This window comes from Monopterus albus, unplaced genomic scaffold (genome assembly GCF_001952655.1).
Source record: "Monopterus albus unplaced genomic scaffold, M_albus_1.0 scaffold29.1, whole genome shotgun sequence".
NCBI classification, from domain to species: Eukaryota; Metazoa; Chordata; class Actinopteri; order Synbranchiformes; family Synbranchidae; genus Monopterus; species Monopterus albus.
In genome coordinates, this window is record NW_018127909.1 from 5,176,126 (window position 1) to 5,194,432 (window position 18,307).

An 18,307-nucleotide genomic window follows, 5' to 3' on the forward strand; every position below is an offset into this window, starting at 1 on the left:
AGTGATAGTTATTGTCAGAGTAACAGTGAACAGTAGCCGTCACACCGTGCTGCTGCCACTGCCACTGAAACTGAATTTTTGATGTTCATTTTGTTGATGTACTTTGTATAACTAAATTTGTCATCTTACTTGTAGAGCATGGAAGTTATATTATTCTCAAACTAGTAAAAGGGAAAAAAAGACTGAAGTAAGTTGCATAGCCTAGTATAGGCTATGTAAAGTGGGTAGCTGTGAGATTTTCCACTTATTGTATATGTTCAACAGTGGAATGAGTTCGGAAAGAACCATAAAACATGGGTTAGCTCAGGCTCCCTGGAGAAAGATGGGAAACTCAGTCACTGCTGGAACTTTAACCTCTTTCGATCTTTTTTAAAGTCTGCTGGAGAGCAATGGAGTCTGAACATTGCTGTGAACTGACTATCACACTGTATTAGCCCACCTGCCTAAACTGTCTAAGCTGCTCTTCGTTTACTAAATATCTAGGGGAATTGTTGCCTTTTAGCAAGTTATCAAATTCCCCAAATCTTCTGCTGGGATTGTAACATTAACCTTTATCTTTGTTTTGCATGAGAAAACCCTGCAGTCAAATAATCATGCCTCCAATAACCATAGAGTTTGTCAATTTGACATTTATTCTTCCACTACCATTACCATGTACTGTTAAAGGCGCCATACTGTGGTACAACCAGATCTCATCTGGCTGTACTGATATTAAACAGGTAAAGAACAAACAAGTGAAAATATTGACCATAATAAAATCAACAATACAAAACACAGCCACACAGGGACAAGTTTAAACTCAAAAGTACAGTAAACTTTTGCATAAATTAGAGACCTAAACAACATTATTCCAGAGAGGTAATATAAAACTATACATGACAATACATTTGCAATACATTACAATATTTATTCAAATAAGGCAAAATAGCACCACAAAATAAATTCTCATTCCAAAAAAGAAGAAAACAAAACCAAAAAACACACAGTTGGATCAGTAAACACTGGAATGTAATGTGATCAGTGAAAGCACAGGAAGCAAGTACATAGATTTGTTGACAGTCTGTGTTGATATTACATGGCCGACAGTCTGGTGATGTACTGTAATAGTAAAGGGTGTGTTGTTCTCATGTGCCTTCATGTCATTACTTTGTTAACTGTGGTTATGTTTTGATTAAGGGATTTTTTTTTTAGAAAGTTGTAAACTACTCTACGTTATATTATGGTGACATGAAGCTTCTTACAACCTACACTGGTCTTCCTCTTTCTACAGGCCTTCTTACATCTCTTTGACTTTCTAACAGGGGACAGTCACTGCTGATGACAATCCTGGGATCCTAATTAGTCATTTCTGTATGAAGCCCCTACATCCCTCTCAACCCATCCCAGTTTCCCACCCTCCTCCCTCTGGCCTTCATCTTTATATCTACTGGCATATATCATTGTCATTCACCCTTCCTCGCCTGATATGTTGAGGTGTGGTGAGGAGTTGTACAGTTGTTCTGTCCTTAAATCTGAATGATCCTTTATTCACAGAAAGTTGCTGGAGATCTGATGGTGGTGGTCAAACAAGTCCTCCACCTCAGCACTGTAAGCATCGCCTGATGAAAACAGACAAAGAAGAGAAGTGGGATACACAATAACAAATGGACAAGTGCTGAGGTTTTGAAAATCAGAGGATTCATGTGCATTGAAAAAAGTCCTCATATGTACCTGCGTGGCAACCAAACATGTAAATTCGTGCTCCGTCGTACTTGGCCCGACAGCGCATTACATTGTTCTGGAAATCAGACTCAGCCATGTCTAAGGAAGGGTTGACCTCCACCTATTCAAGAAGAGACACAAGAGATAATATGCTGAAGTAAATGCAGTCACAGTTCAGTAAAGCACCATTCTGATGGGACAGGATTATTAAAGGAACTGCGCTAAGTTGGTTCAAATCTTATTTATCAGAAAGATTTGAATTTGTTCATGTTAATGATGAATGTTCCACACAAACTGGTCAGTCACGGCGTTCCACAGGGCTCTGTGTTAGGTCCAATTCTCTTCACTTTATACATGCTCCCTTTAGGCAATATTATCAGGAAGCACAACATAAATTTCCATTGCTATGCAGATGATACTCAGTTATATTTATCTATGAAGCCAAATGAATCAGATCAGCTGGTCAAACTTCAAGCATGTCTTAAAGACATAAAGGCCTAGATGACCTGCAACTTCTTACTTCTAAACTCTGACAAAACCGAAGTTATTGTGCTTGGGCCTGAAAACCTTAGAAATCTGCTGTCTAATCATATAGTTACTTTAGATGACATAGCTCTTGCCTCCAGTACTACTGTGAGGAACCTTGGAGTCATCGTTGATCAGAATATGTCCTTTAAATCACACATAAACCAAGTCTCTAGAACTGCCTTCTTTCACCTGCGCAATATTGCAAAAATCAGGAGCATCCTGTCTCAAAGTGATGCTGAAAAACTGGTCCATGCATTTGTTACTTCCAGGCTGGACTACTGTAACTCTTTACTATAAGTATATCCCAATAATTCCCTAAAAAGCCTCCAGTTAATCCAAAATGCTGCAGCCAGAGGACTGACAGGAACGAGCAAGAGAGATCATATCTCTCCCATATTAGCTTCTCCCCACTGGCTCCCTGTAAAATTCAGAACAGAATTTAAAATCCTTCTCCTAACATACAAAGCCCTTAATGACAAGGCTCCATCATATCTTAAAGACCTCGTAGAGCCTTATCATCCTAACAAAGCACTTCCTAAGTACCTTCCCAAAGTGAGTAGCAACATGTCTGTACAGATTCTTAGTCATCCAGGTCATGGTAAGCTGAAAAAACGTAGAAAAAATCAACTGGTAGGTAGAAGATGTTTCATGTTCATTTTTGTCCAAATAGAACACCCCTCACTAAATGAGGGTGGTGGACTAAGACACAACTTTTCACCCATCTACAACTCTGTTTTGAGATCTCTGCCCAAACATGCCCACCAGGACAACAGGCGTCGGTCCACAGGTGAGGGTTCAAAGACAGGTAACGACGCTCACCAAAACCGGACCCTAATGATTGAGTTGTTAGAGGACATTGTGGGCCACCAAAGGACTGGAACACCCAGGGTGATAAATACCTCCTGCTCACCACCAGTTGGACAGAACTGATGAAGCCTCTTGGATGAGAGGTGAAAACCATTACACATCACTAACTTTGTGTCTCCTCTCTCCCATAGTGTGTCCTCTCTCTCTCCCTGTACCTTTCTGCAGGTTGCCCTGGCCTTGGAGCTCTACGTCTCTGATGAGCAGTCACCAGCCACATCGACCTGATCAGTGTTTGATTGTTGTGTCTTGTTGCTTTTCTTCTTTTGTCTCTCCTCTATCCACTCACCCCAACCGGTCGAGGCAGAAGGCCGCCCACCAAGAGCCGGGGTCTGTCGGAGGTTTCTTCCATTAAAGGGAGTTTTTCCTCCCCACTGTCGCCAAGTGCTTGCTCAAGGGGGATTTGTTGGGTTTTCCCTATGTAATAATATTGATAACAGTAAGGTCTAGACCTTACTTTGTAAAGCGTCCTGAGATTACTTTTGTTGTGATTTGGCGCTATACAAATAAAATTTTATTTGATTTGATTTCATGTGGCTTATCTGAGAAGCCTATTGTACTCCCCTTTTCTATATGGCTCATATAAACTGTGGATATAAGCGATGCATGACATCATTTTCCACTGTTATCACTATGCAGGGAAAAAGGCTCAGAGATGACAGATAACAGTTTTGGGTTTGCATTTAAGTTGCAGCCTATCATTAGGCTGCAGCCATGATTGGTTGTCATGGTTTGTTGTTTCCACCCTGTCTGTCTGCCTCCCATATACAAGAAAAGAACACAAATGAATTTTCCTGATGCACACATCAAACAGATAATCTGACCACATATTTAATAAAGCTACCCCGTTTCATCTTTTACATAGAGTATAAATTTTGTGGTTCTAGATTTTTATAGACAAAGTTTTTAAGATGTAAAATATTCATAATTATACCTTTGCATTAAATTCTAAGCAACATTTGGGGTCAAAACCTTCATATATTTCTTAGTAGTGCATGCTGGGAGCAGCAAATGATTTCAGCCCATATTTTATAGACCTGGTGTAAAACCCATATTATGTCAGTGGCAGTTGATGCCTGTTTAAAAGCTCTCATAAAGATGTGAAACAAAGGGCCCACAGCCTGCTTTACAGAACAATGAAAGGTTGTCACTATCATATAAAACTCTCTGAGCTTGGGCAGCAGATTTTTATATGATGGAGAAATCAGGAGTCCACCTCAGCTTGATTGCTGAGATGGATGTGACTCATCGCTTAAAATGTATGGTCCTAAAAATGGCTGCTACCCTGCGATTCTTGGGAAAGACTCAAAGAAACACCCAGCTGCATGACAGATGAGCAAGCATCCCTCAGCCTCTCACTTCTTACACAAATTTATGAGCAGCTCAACTACTGTTGCACCACAGTCATAACCACAAAGTACTGCTGGGTCACGTTGTCGTGGCAACACGTACGTGGTTTCATCTCTCAAGACGTGGCTTGTCATATGTGCACAGGCTCATGCAGCGCCACTCCTTCATGTAGTTTACATACAGTCCACACACACACACCATGCTCATCAAGCTTAAACATCTTGATTTCAGTCAAAAAAAAACTGAAATTGTAAACAGCTACTTAGCTGTCAGGTAAAAATAAAACAAATGACAGAGAAGGAGGACAGATGAGTAGGTCACCACAGCAACTTGGATGTCTAGAAGCAGACGAGACATGAACCAGTTCAGCCTTCTAACACAAAACTCGCTGTGTAGAAATGTAAAGTGCTGACAGAGGTTTTCCAATGCCAATAAGTCCCTACTTTCTGAAAGAGTGCACTAATAGCAGGTCTACTTTCTATATAAATCCAGACTCCATTCACTTTCCTTAAATACGCACACACCCTAAAACTACATACATACTGTACACCTGAAAGACTGGAAACACAACCAACAGTCATTTAGGTCAAATTACAGTCTGTTTTATCATAGCTTTTATCTCATGTGTGCCCTCAGATGTTGAAATAACAGCCCATTTTTGTGCTGTCATGCCAGATGTAAGAGTTTTGGAAATATCATTATGTTATTTCACCATGAAGATTGAGGTATGGATTACTAACAATTTCACAATGTACTGTATAATAGAAGCACTTTATGCTAGTAAGAAATGTCTGTAACAATAAACTGACCTGGAAAATGTATTCACCAGGTCGTACATCTGTGATGTCGACCCACTGGCAGTCGATGTCGTGGCGGTATGTGTCCCAGCAGCCCACTGAGATACCCTGCTCACCCATGTTATAGCAGGCATACCGCTTATAGAGACCTGGAGGTAAAAACAGTTGGAAACATATGAGGACAGTTAAAAAAGAATAATATGCTGTGTAAATTGTCTTCACTGTCGGCTGTTGTGGATTTGAATTTGTACCAACAGGCTGACATTCTAACAAAACGATTTAAAAACCAGATTTTATTTTGGGTACATTCAAATGAATAGAAAGGATCTACGCTGCGTAAAGCTGCCTGGGCTTTGTGAAGCCAAGAAAAATATAGGCTTGGCTTCTGATCTTACAGCAGACTTTGAATGCTCATTATGGGATTTCTGGGTTGCACATTTATTTGTGCATTTTTGATTCTCTTGTTTGTCACAGTGCTGCTCTTGTTTCCAGATTTCCCTCAACAAGCAGACTGATGCAGCTTTAATCTGTAAGGCGTCTCACCATCGGGGCAGTAGGTGTCCTCCAGACAGAAACTGGCTTTGTGACCTTCAGCCACCTTGGTACCATTGAAGGTCAGCAGATCATAGTGGGTGAACACCTCAATGCTGTGGTAGTGCCTGAGAGTGGGGCAAGGATGTTATGGTTAATACATGAAGGAGGCAAAAATGGTTCGAGAAAGAAACTGAGAATGATCTGTAATGACTTCACTGCTGTTTTTGTTCACTAGTGTCATGTACATCACTGAAATACAGCTGACATAAATCATGTTATGTTGTTGCAAAAGTGTCAAAGAAACACCTGCAGTACGTATAAAAACACAAGTTGGCAGACAGACATCAGCTGAATGTTGCTCTTTCTCTCAATACAGAACTGTTCCCAGAACAGACTCTACCAAAGCTGCAAGTCAAACCATGTGATTGCTGGTTGGAGGAGGTAGTGATTGGGTTGCGGCTGGGGAGAGACACTAAGTTGTGCCTCTGGTTTTGGGACACAGAACCACAACCGCTGAGATAAGAAGCCAGGCTGCTCTGAGTGCAGTCACGGCCCTGACTGTAACAACTGGGTGACCATGAGGAGGATGTTTATTGTAAACATCATTTTGGAGGATAAAAGATTGTGTTTATTGCGTTAAATAACAGATTCTTACGTGTGCTTGGTTATTTATAGTCCAGATCTCAAAAATAACACTGCACTGCCCTTGGTGATCCTTCTCTCACCAAATCTTAAATTTCCATTCATTTTTTGCTACATTTATTTTTTTCCACCTCTTGTAGCAACTGCGTTTTTTGTAAAATGCATCTTTTACTTCATAATGATGGCCATTGCTGTGCCATGGAGGAGGTTGTGCAGCCTTGGTTTCCCACCCAAACTCTGCAGCAGCTAAAATCACCACAGTTACTCTTTACCTGATTGAAGGTATAACACGAACAGCTGATGGTTCAAATGAAAACCTTAAAGTGCCACTAAGTGATACAGTGGCTTGGAGGAAACACTAAGAATTTCTGGTTCAGGAACTTTTCTCTTCTCATCTTCCCAGTCTTACCTGTGACACTGGTGCCACACCCAGCTTTCTCTGGAGGCCCGGGGCCGGAAGTCAGCAAGACCCAGGTTCATAATGCGGGAGGAGAAGCGCAGCAGGCGGCGGTGTCCGTAGGGCCAGCTCATCCTGGCGGCAGAGGAGGACAAACAGTTCTCCTCATTGGCGCAGGTCAGTAGGTGGAGTGGTCGGTCCTCCAGGTAGGCTGTCTCTTGGACCAGCTGGGCATCCAGCACAAGATCGGGAGCAGCTGCATAAGACTCACAATTTACTCTCAGTCATCGCACAACAAATACAAATATGGATTTAAGTGTTTGCTGATTTTGGACTCACTTTCTACACACGTGACTCCTGCAGCCCTGCCATCGCCTCCTCTGGGACAGTACACATGTGTGTTTCTGCGGCAGTGCTGGAGAGACATCTCAGTGCCAATGCAGTGAGTGCCACTCAGCACCACCTCTGCAGCATCTGGAGAACCAGGCCAGTACCAGGTCTCCTGCACAGACACACAAGAAGGGACGTATTCACGCAGCTCAATTGTGCCTTTCTTTAAAACAGTTCTGGAAAAAATGTCAGAGCTGAATGCAAATAGCAGCCTCTGCTATAAGCAACACCCCACTTTATAGGAAGTATCAGTACACATTAGCACATTTTCCATTCTTTTTCAGGATTTTAAAAGTGCCTGTTAAATGTTCCCAGCAGCCCCCTTCAAAACACACTCACTCTGCCCTTTCCATGCACAGTTCTATTTTCGGTTGTTTGCTCTGTGAAATTCTCCCAATCTCTCTTCACCTCACTTTCCCTCTTTTATTTTCAGTGCACTGGAAGTGGACGTTTGGGAAGCCTGTAATTACCCGAGGCCTTGGTAATAATACAGCACAGACCCAAACAGCAGGACGGAGAGAAAGAGCAGGAAATGTAGGCAAAAGCTTAGAAGCAGAAGAGGAGAGAGTGAAGAGAAAACATGCAAAAACCACATCAACATATTGTCTTCTGTTGCTTACCTGATGAGCTCTTGCGGCAAAGCCTAGGCCCAGCTGTCGACAGACCACCATGGCCTCGTTGATGCCCCAGTTTTCGCTGCACACAGAGCCCCAACGCTTTGCTCCTCCGACCTCCATCAACACCTCTACACGGCCCTCTGCTGGCTCTCTGCCTCCTGCCAGACGCACCTGAACGCAGAGACAGGAAAAAGTGTTTTCTTGTGAGCGATACTGCTTAGAGTCTGTCTGTGAATATGCTGTCATGTTTTTGTGTGAGCTTCTCACTGTGGCCTGCATGCCAGTGTTGGGCACATTGCAGCGGACTGCTACATCCTGGTTGTGTTTGCAGCTGTAAAGTGGCACTGGTCTGTAGTGACACTCTGTAATCGATTTCTCCCTTCCTGTGCACTGGACACTGTTCATGTGGATGGGACCGGTACCTACAGAAAAGGGTGTGGAGCATCAGTTCACTGATCTCCATGTGGGCAAAGACACACACATACACTACATAAAAGTCTATACAACTTGATGGCTCTGCAGCCACACATGTCCCCTGAGAGAGATTAAAAGCCCAGGCATGACTGAGACCTCTGACGTGGCCCTAAAATTAAACTTAGCCAGAGAGCTTTATTATTTTATTGTACACTCTGTACTGCACACCAGGGACATGCTTTATAAACCAAAATAGATACAAAATGTGTGTGTGAGGCCACGGCTTAAGGCCTAAAAAGCCCTATAATTTGGCCTTAAATAGCTAATGATGTCATCAACTCTAGCTTCAAGTTCTGTGCCTGCGCCACCCATGAGCCTTCACACATCTCCTGTAATGCTCAGATTAATCTCTAATATGTTATACACCAATCAGCCATAACATTATGACCACAGAGAGGTGAAGTGAACAACACTGATGATCTTGTTACAGTGGCACCTGTCACTGTGTGGGGTGTATTACGCAGCAAGTGAACATTCGGTCCTTGAAGTTGATGTGTTGGAAGCAGGAAAAATGGGCAGCGTAAGGATCTGAGTGACTTTGCCAAGGACCAAACTGTGATGGTGAGATGACTGGGTCAGAGCATCTCCCACACTGCAGGTCTTGGTGGGTGTTCTTGGTCTGCAGTGGTTAGTACCTACCAACAGTATCTAAGGAAGGACAGATGGTGAACTGGAGACAGGGTCATGGACGCCCACAGCTCACTGATGATGAGGATGACCTACTGTAGATTAGACTTTTAACTTCCATTTGTACTTTTTAAAAGATTAATATTTAATTGAATCTTTGTTAAACTGGTTGAAAATGAGAAATATTGTACATTGGTCTCTGAAGAGAAAGAGTCAGGGGCTGTAGTAGTGATATCACACCTAGAGCGGTGAGGCTGTTGGATTTGTCTCAACAATTCTCTCTAACATCCTCACGACTGCAATTTTCACTCCTTTTACATAAGTTTTTCACTGAATTGTAGACACATCTGTGCTCTTCCTGACAGTAGAACTGTGGAAGCAAATGGATTCACAGAAGATGCACAGTGAGCTGCAGAGTGACACGAGTGCCGACCAACTGCCACATTGACTCCTATGTAAACTGAATTAGACAGGTGGTCATAATATTATGGCTGATCAATGTATGTTCACACAACTCTGGGAAATGGTCCCTGGGCATTAAAAGCCACAATGCTACTTTCTAACATGTTCATTATTCACGCATTACAGCACCACCGCCCTAAAAGTAATGCTGAAATGGTTTTTAAGAATTAGTTCATTAAGTAAAGTAGACACAAGGAAATGCACACACCATTATTAGAGCTATGTGGTCATTTGAGCAGAAAGATAAAGGGAAGAAATGAATGTGATTGTTGAGTTACTGCAGAGGTGCAGCGGGGGAAAAAAAGGGGTCTGTGCTATTTCCTAGGAAAATGTTTCACTGTATTATTGCTCAACAATTTAGTGGCCATATTTTCACGCCCACAACAAAGGCAGTACCAAAATAATCCAAATAATAGTCTTTCTGAATGTTTGATCGTGCACAGTGCTGATTACTTGACATCCTGGTTTTCAAAGCTGTGCTGACTTTTCACATACAACACGTTTATTTTGACAACACATGCCATTGTTGGTCGCTGTAACCTTCTAGCATAGTTTATACTTGTATAATTGGTCATGGGTCGAGTTCCTCAACAATCAGTTTCTCTGATAGAAGTAGAAGTGAGGCTGTAAACATTTTCCCTGCGTTTATTTGTCTGCTCAGAGCCACGAATTTTGGAGCACCGCCTTTAGCAACAGGCATTTAGTGTTTAGTCTAAAGGATCACTGAGTTAAACTGATCCTGCTCAGGTTGCACGCTGAACTGATTCAAGGTCAGCGCCGTTATCACATAACTGATAACCAGATCAGTTGTGAGGGGTCTTTATTATACTCTTTAGACCCGGTTATAGTTTAATCAGGCAAAAGTTACGATGAGTAAAGCTAAATGTCCCTTTAAGCAGCACACTGTGTACACTACAGTACATGTGTGACTATGGTTATATGCATTCTACCCTACCCTGTCCCAGCCGAGCCTTGGTGAGGGCCTCCTTGGCTGTCCCGAAGCCCAGCTCCCTACAGACCACGCTGGCTGCAGTGATGTCCCACAGATGGTCACACACGGTGCCCCACTTGCCCTCTATCAGCACCTCAACACGGCCCTCCCCAAGCCGAGGCCCTCCCTTCAGACGAGCAACAGGCTGGAGGGAAGAAGGGAGAGTTTAAAAGGGAGAGAGAGCTAAAAGAAGTTTATGACTTGCCCTGGAAATGTTAGACATTTTAAGCCTGTCTAGTGCTTAGCTGCATTAAACTGTCTTGTGTCTTGTCTACTATGAAATGGTCTTCTTGCTGTCACCTCACAGCAAGAAGGTCCCGGATTTGAGCCCCAGCTGACCTAAGCTAAGCTAAGTTGCGCTAACTGTCTCTTGGTTGTACTGTATTTTTATGTATAGCCAACAGGAGAGTGCTATTTTTCTTCTTATCTTATTCAAACACGTGTATTTTCTGCAATATCAAACGGTTCCTTTAATTTTAACATACTGCTTTATAATTATTCGTTTTTGACTTCCTCCTCCAGACTGACCGGCACAGCAGGTGGTGCAGGAGCTCTCCCATAGCGTGTGAACTGGGATCCTGGGACACAGCGGACTACAGCATGCATGCCGCCCCTGCATGGGACGTCGCTCCTGGGGAGGGACAGCTGGGCCTGGCAATGTGACAGTGAGGTCTCCACACCCTGACACTGCACTTTCTCCACCCAGTAGGCCTTTTTACTGATCTGTGTTCTTAGTCTGGGTTGGAGAGAAAAAAAAAACTGAATTCACAGGGCAAATGCATGATTGTCATAATGCATAAGATTGACAGTTATTATGTTAAAAGAGTGCTTATGCTGGTTTTACCTGGAGGATGGATCAGCCAGCTTTGAGTCCCACAGTTTCCTAAAAGACAAAAAGCATCATATCACATCGCATTTACATCGAATATACTAAACACCCTGCTAATGCACTCCCACAGTCGCCTCCTGTGCACCTCCCTCCTGCCTTGTCTCCTCTTTCCTCCATAGTCATTTGCTGTCTCTTCCCTGGCATCCCTACTCTTCCATTCTGTCTACCTGAACCCTGAATAAACACACATTAAAAACTGTAAATATAAAGGAGACACAACATGCTGGAAAGGGCGTGTGTGCTTATAGATAAACATAGGCTCCACATACAACACTTAGACTTACAATGATGGATCACATACATTCCTTACTGTATTTTTCTTTTTCTCTCCTGAATCACCACCTTCCTGTCATTGCTTTTTTAGCTCTTCCATTTCAGTGTTTGTCTATATGTCTACAGTGGATGCCGGGAATCCATGTGGAAAAAAATCTAAAAATATGAATAAACCATGATAGCCATTAATTCCTATGAGAAGCTGTTTTCTGCCAAACACAGCAGGGTTTTCTATAAGCTGTGTCTCATGCATCTCGTTTCATGGGTATTACCTTAAACTAGAGTCAAATTCTAAAGGGAAACTGTGTATACACGAAACGATCCCCCCGACACCAGGGCTAAAATAAAACAAAAGTGAGAATTCAGTAAAAGAATGATTCACAAACCAGGCAGAGTCTGGGAAGTGTCCCTCTGTGACACACAGACACGTGCATTAGAGCTGACCACTTGCATCAGCAAGTGTGACCACAGACAGGTGCAGCATGACTGACACCCTTCATGAATGTACCTGAATTAAATGAGTCCAAACACCAAGTATAGACCAGACTAGAGTTTACCGTACAGTCAGATTCATGATGCAATCAAATATTTGGCTAAAACTAAAATGGGAGATGTTTCCTCTCCAGGAGAACCCCAGCACTTTACAGGTTATTATCCCCAGTCCCACCATTAGAGGAGAAATGTGTGCGAGGGTGGAAACCCACAATGAATACCCTGAGCTCAAGAAACTACTGGATGGAACACCACAACTCACCCAAGAGCAGGCTGAGCAGAGAAGGGCAAACAACATATATAAATTATGATTTCTTTCACAGTAAAATTTCCGTTTTCATACAAGCATATTATTATTTTAGATTTCTGCTGCAACCCAGCAGTAAAGAGATGTAATTTAGACAACCAGACTGCTGGCCTCATCTTCTTCTTCTACAATGAACAGACTCAAAGTGGTGAAATCTGCAAAGAATAAATCCTTGATTCTCTCTGCATTGTAGTTGAAAAGGAAATATCCTAAAATAATCTTTAAACTCTTTTTAAGATGATATGGCAAACATGTTAGCAAACAGTTGCTACTTTTCCAGCAGTTACAGAGTAACATGATCATGTTTCTGGCCACAAATATAATGCTCACTTTCTTTTAGCTCTATTTTTGGTCTCTACCAGTTCCTGAGGGAAATATATGACTCTTTAGCTTCTAAATACGCCACTATGTTTATCAGCTAGTTGCTAATGTCTGTGTGTTGTTTGGGGCACTGTACAGTGGGGATGTAACTCTGATGAAAGTTGTGAGGGTAAACCTCAATAGTGACACTGTCCCTCATGAAAACAATGAGCTGAGAAAGTGCAGAGGTGGGTGACAATTCTCTGTAGGTTGAACAAACACACTACACATATTCATTTAGCTTGTAATTACCATAAATATATAGTTTAGTGCAGCTCTAAGTTCCAATTTTAAGCATCTTCACATTATTGTATGCTTTATAGAAAAATGTTGTCACTTTATATAGTTATAGCTAGCTGCAAAATTTTGAGATAAAACACTACAGTTACTATATTTCCTTATTTCTCTCTGCTTTATACAGTATGTCTTGCCTCTAGCCTTATTTACTCCTGTAGCTTCCATTAAGCCACTTTCCTTTCTTTGTTCGTTCTCTTTATCTCTTTCCTCTTTGTTCCTTCTTCCCCTTATATGATTTACTTTTCCTACTTTGTTTCTTTTCTCTCTCCTCCTTTTTCATTCTTCTTCTTTCCTTCTCTCTGTCTTTCTTTTCTTAGCTTATTCACTTAACCTGACAGTTACTAGAAGCAGGTATAATAGGAATGCTTTTGCCTCTGTGTGTTAGTAGGACACATACATAGTGTATACAGTAAACGACCAAACTGGTGTAGAAACACAGCCGGCTTTTGAGAATAAATCTCTTGTTATGTTGATAAAGTGTGGAAGATCCAATTGCTTTTTTGTGTGCTGTAAATGAGGATATGTATGTGTGAACTGTGCCAGATAATATGTGTTTATTTATCTGCTTGTGTGTATGTACATGTGTGTTTGCAGTTTAAAAGTTTCAGTGGTAAATCAAAATAAGTGAGACAGACAATAAGGCGGTGTTAGATCATGGTTTAGAGGAGGGTGAGGAGGGTGAGGAGGTTGCTAACCATATTATTGCCTTTTTTGCTTGGCAGTGTCTGCTGTACTCAAGCAGTAGCATGTTGGTTCATGCACAGTGGACATGGAAATAGTCACGTAGCCTACATATCAACATTCTCTACTATGTCTCTGTACAAACAACACACCTTAAACCCCTGGTGTCATAACCCAGTGCTATGTCTACATGCTGGGAAGCACTGCAGGTGATGGATTCTCTATGAGCTCTAAATACTCTGCACAATGCTTTTTGTCCAGTCAGAGACACAGGTTGGCGCTGAGTAATGTTCTCTCAGTCTAATAAGGTGATTCAAATGAAGCAAACTGAACCACAGCATCGAGCCTCAACACAACAGACAGGCTGTGACCGCAGCACCTCGGCCGAAGCCTTTTAACCACGAGAAGACTTTCTCACTTCTCAGGATCTTCAGTTCAATCCCAGGTTTTTTACACAACTCTGACCACACAATACCATAAACCACACTGGAGAGAGCTGACTGTCAGGAAAGCAAAAATAACCTGTTATTATACTGCATGAATGCAAAACTGCCTGACTGGAACAATCAGCTCACTCAGGAGACAGCAGGTTGCCACAATGACTCCAAAACAGCCTGTTAGACATCTTATCAACTTCCATGGAATGAAAACTCAAAGGGGTCATAATGATGAAATGTGGGTTTTATTATAATTACCACAAATGTATTAAACATGGCCTTAAAAAGGCAGAAACTAAAGAGGGGAGAAATGAGAAACAGGATGAAAATAAATGAGATCTGAAAAGTTAGTCAGCCTCAAAGAGCATGGATGTGATAATAAAAGAGAGCTGGAAATTGCCTTTTGCAAGTGTAGCTAAGTAAGGGGATATTTAAACATCTGAAAAACACATTGAAGAACTTAACCAGCAGAGACAAAGGCAGCCACACTGAAAAAACCAACCGCATAGCCGTAGAACGAACTGCTGACACAGCAGAAGGATTGCAGCAGGTCAGTCGAGACTGGAAGGTCTCTCAGACCATAATTAAAGCTGTTCAAGTGGACACATGCCCCAAAGAAGGGCAGGCATGGAGCACTGTCAGCACAACGGGTAGCACCAGGCAGATGTCATGTGACTACTGTCATGGTGAAGAACACCTACTGTCACTTTTTTGCTGTTGTGTGTGAGATATACGACAGTTTCAACCTTCAACTTCAATTTCAAACATTTTCATAGGGCAGTAAAAGTCATAGAGTGATCTTTGCACACCTGTATTCAGCAGCGGTGGAAGAAGTACTCAAATTTTTTACCCATGTAAAAGTAGCAATACCACAGTATAAAAAATATTCTGTTACAGGTAAAAGTCCTGGATTCAAAAGTTCCTTAAGTAAAAGTACAAAAGTATTAGCATCAAAATACACTTAAAGTACCAAAAGTACTTGATGTCTATTATATTATGAAATGAGTGAAAATCTCAGTGAAATCAGAATCTCTTGGGTGTTGGTGAGTGGCATGTACAAAGTGTAATGACAATCCTTCTAAAAGCTGTTGCAATATTTCAGTCTGAACCAAAATGGTGCGCAGACTGACACTGGCATCCTCAGAGTCAAACAGTTAGAGGGGCTAAAATGCCTTCTGTCACTAAGTAGGATAGCTTTGACACAATTTCTAGAGGAAACATTTTCAAAAGCACCAGACCATCAGACTTGAGAAAAAAAAAGCATGCTGTTCCCCTCAGCTGTTTACCACTGGACAAAAATGAATGCACCATTCACCTCTCATGTAGCTGTGTGGAGGCTGATAAAAAAACAAACAACATTCTCTGGCCTGGTCCAGTCTTTATACAAGCTGCCGGCCGGCTCTTGGCATGGGATATAATGTTTCTTCAGGCAAAAGTGAGATATTTTTAAGTGTCGTTGTCTACATTAGATTTATAAAGTTAGCTTGATTAACACCTTTGCTCCATTTTTGTCTTGAAAGGTCTCGTCAACCTAAAGGAAGCACCCACTGAGGACAATAAGGGTAAAAAAATACATTGATCACAACAATAATGTACATTGCATCTGATGTTCACAGCTCTGAAGAAGCCATAAGAGACTATGGGACAGAGATGTTCATTGCGAGGTTATGGCCGTGGTGCTGAACAGGGCAGCTGAGGAGAAGCAGCCTACAGTCTCCTGCTGAGCAAAGCAGGACACAAGGGGTAATTATTGGCGACATGGACAGACAGACGGTGCAGGGCAGGCCAGCGTAGCCATAAAAAGACCTCTGTGGGCAGGCAGACAGACACACAGAGGGCTGTGTTTGCATATGCACAAAAATGTGTTTGCTAGTTTATTTGTGTGTGTGCACATGGATCTTGGACGTTCTTTTTGTAAAGCCTTGTAACAGGCTGTATGATGACGATGGATGGAGGGATGTATTAGCATGTTTGTGTGTAACTCCTGAGGTATTGGGGTTTTGATGGAATGTGTGAAAGGTCTGTGAAGGTTTGTGTAGGTGCTTCAGTCAGTATTTATGGCTAAAGTAAACAGATTACTTGAATTTATGGAGGTAAAATCAACACTGGCAATATTAACATAGTGAATGATTTGTATTTGAGGGACAATAAAATAGTTATGAAAACATAAAACAAATAGAGCTGAATTCCTGCCTCTTCTTTAAGTGGCTTCTCTCATACAGTCTTTCTGAAAAGCTGAAACATGTTTCTGAGGTTTTCTGTCTACATGCTCTACTACCAGTATAAAACCTATATAACCAGTTTTAAATGTCCATTAACAGATTTTTGACATGTTAACAGATACATGCAGCTGATGTGGAGACACTTGATAAATTTACATCTAATATTTACCTTTTTTGAAGTTTTGGTTTCCTCCAAACTCCTGAATATCTGGCTCTTTAGTGGTAAAGTCCTTTTCCTTAACTTTTAATAAGTTGTTGGAGCATTTCTGTGGAAAAACAGCTACCTGCTGTGTCTGACAATGAGGAATGAGTAGTAAGGGATTATGTTTTGTTACTTTGATAACAGGGACGGCTTGTTTGCGGTCTTACTGAGAGTTTAATGGAGGGTTTATATCAGTTTGGTCTCTTTGTGTTCACTGGGCAGGCTGATCCAGGATATGGTTGAGGTGCAGGGTAGGTGGTAGCCTTTACTAAAAGGGGAGAACTGTGGCTGCAGGTAATTCCAAAGTTGTCTTATTTAAATATTGTGTGTATTCTGATGTGCCAAATGTTAGCCACACTCACGTGTACATTCAGGACTCATTTCGTTTTTAGAGTTGGAAGGTGTGTCACCACTTCTGAGGTACTTCTGGGCTGCTGTGTGCTAAACTAGCTGCTGGATGGTCAGTACTGCCTGTATGTAAAACTGCAACATCTTGTTTGCTTTGTCTGTGTATTAAATACAAAAGATGTAACACATGGGTTTGAAGCAGGGGTTTTCAACTAATTGTGATCCAGGGACAAACATTCTAATTATGAAATAACCTGAGTACCACTGCTGTGGGGTGGACAGAGTGTAACAAAATAGATTCCTACAGTGAAACTAGATCACTGAATGCATGGTCAGGGACCACCTGCGATGCTTTTGCAGACCACTGGGGGGGGTGCGGACCACTGGTTGAAAACCCCTGGTTTGGAGGATCTGAATTTTTAAAGGCACCTTTGATGGTGTTGACAACTGAGTAACAATTAATGAAGCACATTATTTTTGCTAATTATTAATTAGTAGAGTAATTACATTCCCTTTTAATGAGTAATGTGCCATGAGCACTTATTTACAGCTTTCATATAACTTTCCTATCACAGCTGATTATAGCAGCATTAAAATAGGGACAGAAAATTATAGGAGCCACTTTTCAGAAAAACAAATAAAAGGGAACCTGATGATAGCAGAAAAGACGCCATCAAGAGCCAGAAATGTGAGATTTAATTTGATTTCTTCTTGTTGCCTCCATGGTGGATAGTGAAGTTCAACAGAAGTGAATCCTTAAACGTTCCACTGCATCAGAAAGTGCCACAGGGAGTCTCTTAATTATAGGAGATTAAAAACTATGTAACAGAGGATTCTTGTAAAGATACACACCGTGATGATGATGATCATCTTACAGTCTGGATCTGACATTAATAATATACTTTTTGGGGCTATTTTAAAAATTTGTGCAAAGCCCCACTCAGCCACTGAGGCTTGTTGAACAGCCAGGTTCGGTTAATGCTACACTGGACCTGTCGTGCCAACTTAGTGTACTTGTACTAATGACAGCAGTTGTGGTTAGCCTCTACTGCTGAGGGATGGAAGAGTAATCCATGCATGAGGCCACCTAATCCCTGAAGGGATTTGTAGTCCACGTTTTTCCATCCCTTTTGTAATCACATACACACACAGAGGCACTTAGGCGATCTCTTTTTATCTCTGTCCTCCTCTGTCACTCTGCCGTGTCCACTCTCACATACTCACCTGTAGGCGTTCTGGTCAAACGCTTCTGCAGCAGGGAATCCTAACATGCCACAGACAACACGGCTGCTGCTCAGGTCCCATCCATGGCTACACACATGACGCCACTTCCCAGCATGCTTCAATTCCAGAACCCCCTCTGTCACCAGACCGCCATGGTTGCTGGACAGCACAGGCCGCAGCCGAGCCTCTTCCAAACGAACA

At 41.9% G+C, this 18,307-nt stretch overlaps 1 protein-coding gene across 1 annotated transcript; it reads right to left on the reverse strand.

The window, feature by feature from the left end:
* Window positions 1–653: 653 nt before the first annotated feature.
* Window positions 654–18,286, reverse strand: LOC109957905 (lysyl oxidase homolog 4). The gene is made up of 11 exons (XM_020596145.1): window positions 18,107–18,286; window positions 11,219–11,257; window positions 10,903–11,110; window positions 10,339–10,519; window positions 7,824–8,242; window positions 7,153–7,315; window positions 6,826–7,069; window positions 5,784–5,899; window positions 5,253–5,389; window positions 1,711–1,822; window positions 654–1,598 (listed from the first exon to the last, which is right to left on the reverse strand). Exons 1-11 carry the CDS (start codon window positions 18,151–18,153, stop codon window positions 1,528–1,530), a joined length of 1,737 nt encoding a protein of 578 aa, XP_020451801.1. The 5' UTR covers window positions 18,154–18,286; the 3' UTR covers window positions 654–1,527.
* Window positions 18,287–18,307: the final 21 nt, after the last annotated feature.

Bases quoted from the DNA above. Each gene is read 5' to 3' on its own strand.
- LOC109957905 (XM_020596145.1), bottom strand. From the start codon at position 18,153: ATGTTAGGATTCCCTGCTGCAGAAGCGTTTGACCAGAACGCCTACAG. The intron at 10,520-10,902 runs GTCAGTCTGGAG...TCTTCCCTCCAG, and splicing joins CTGCACCACCTGCTGTGCCG to CCTGTTGCTCGTCTGAAGGG. The intron at 1,823-5,252 runs GTCAGTTTATTG...CTTCTTGAATAG, and splicing joins CTGGTGAATACATTTTCCAG to GTGGAGGTCAACCCTTCCTT.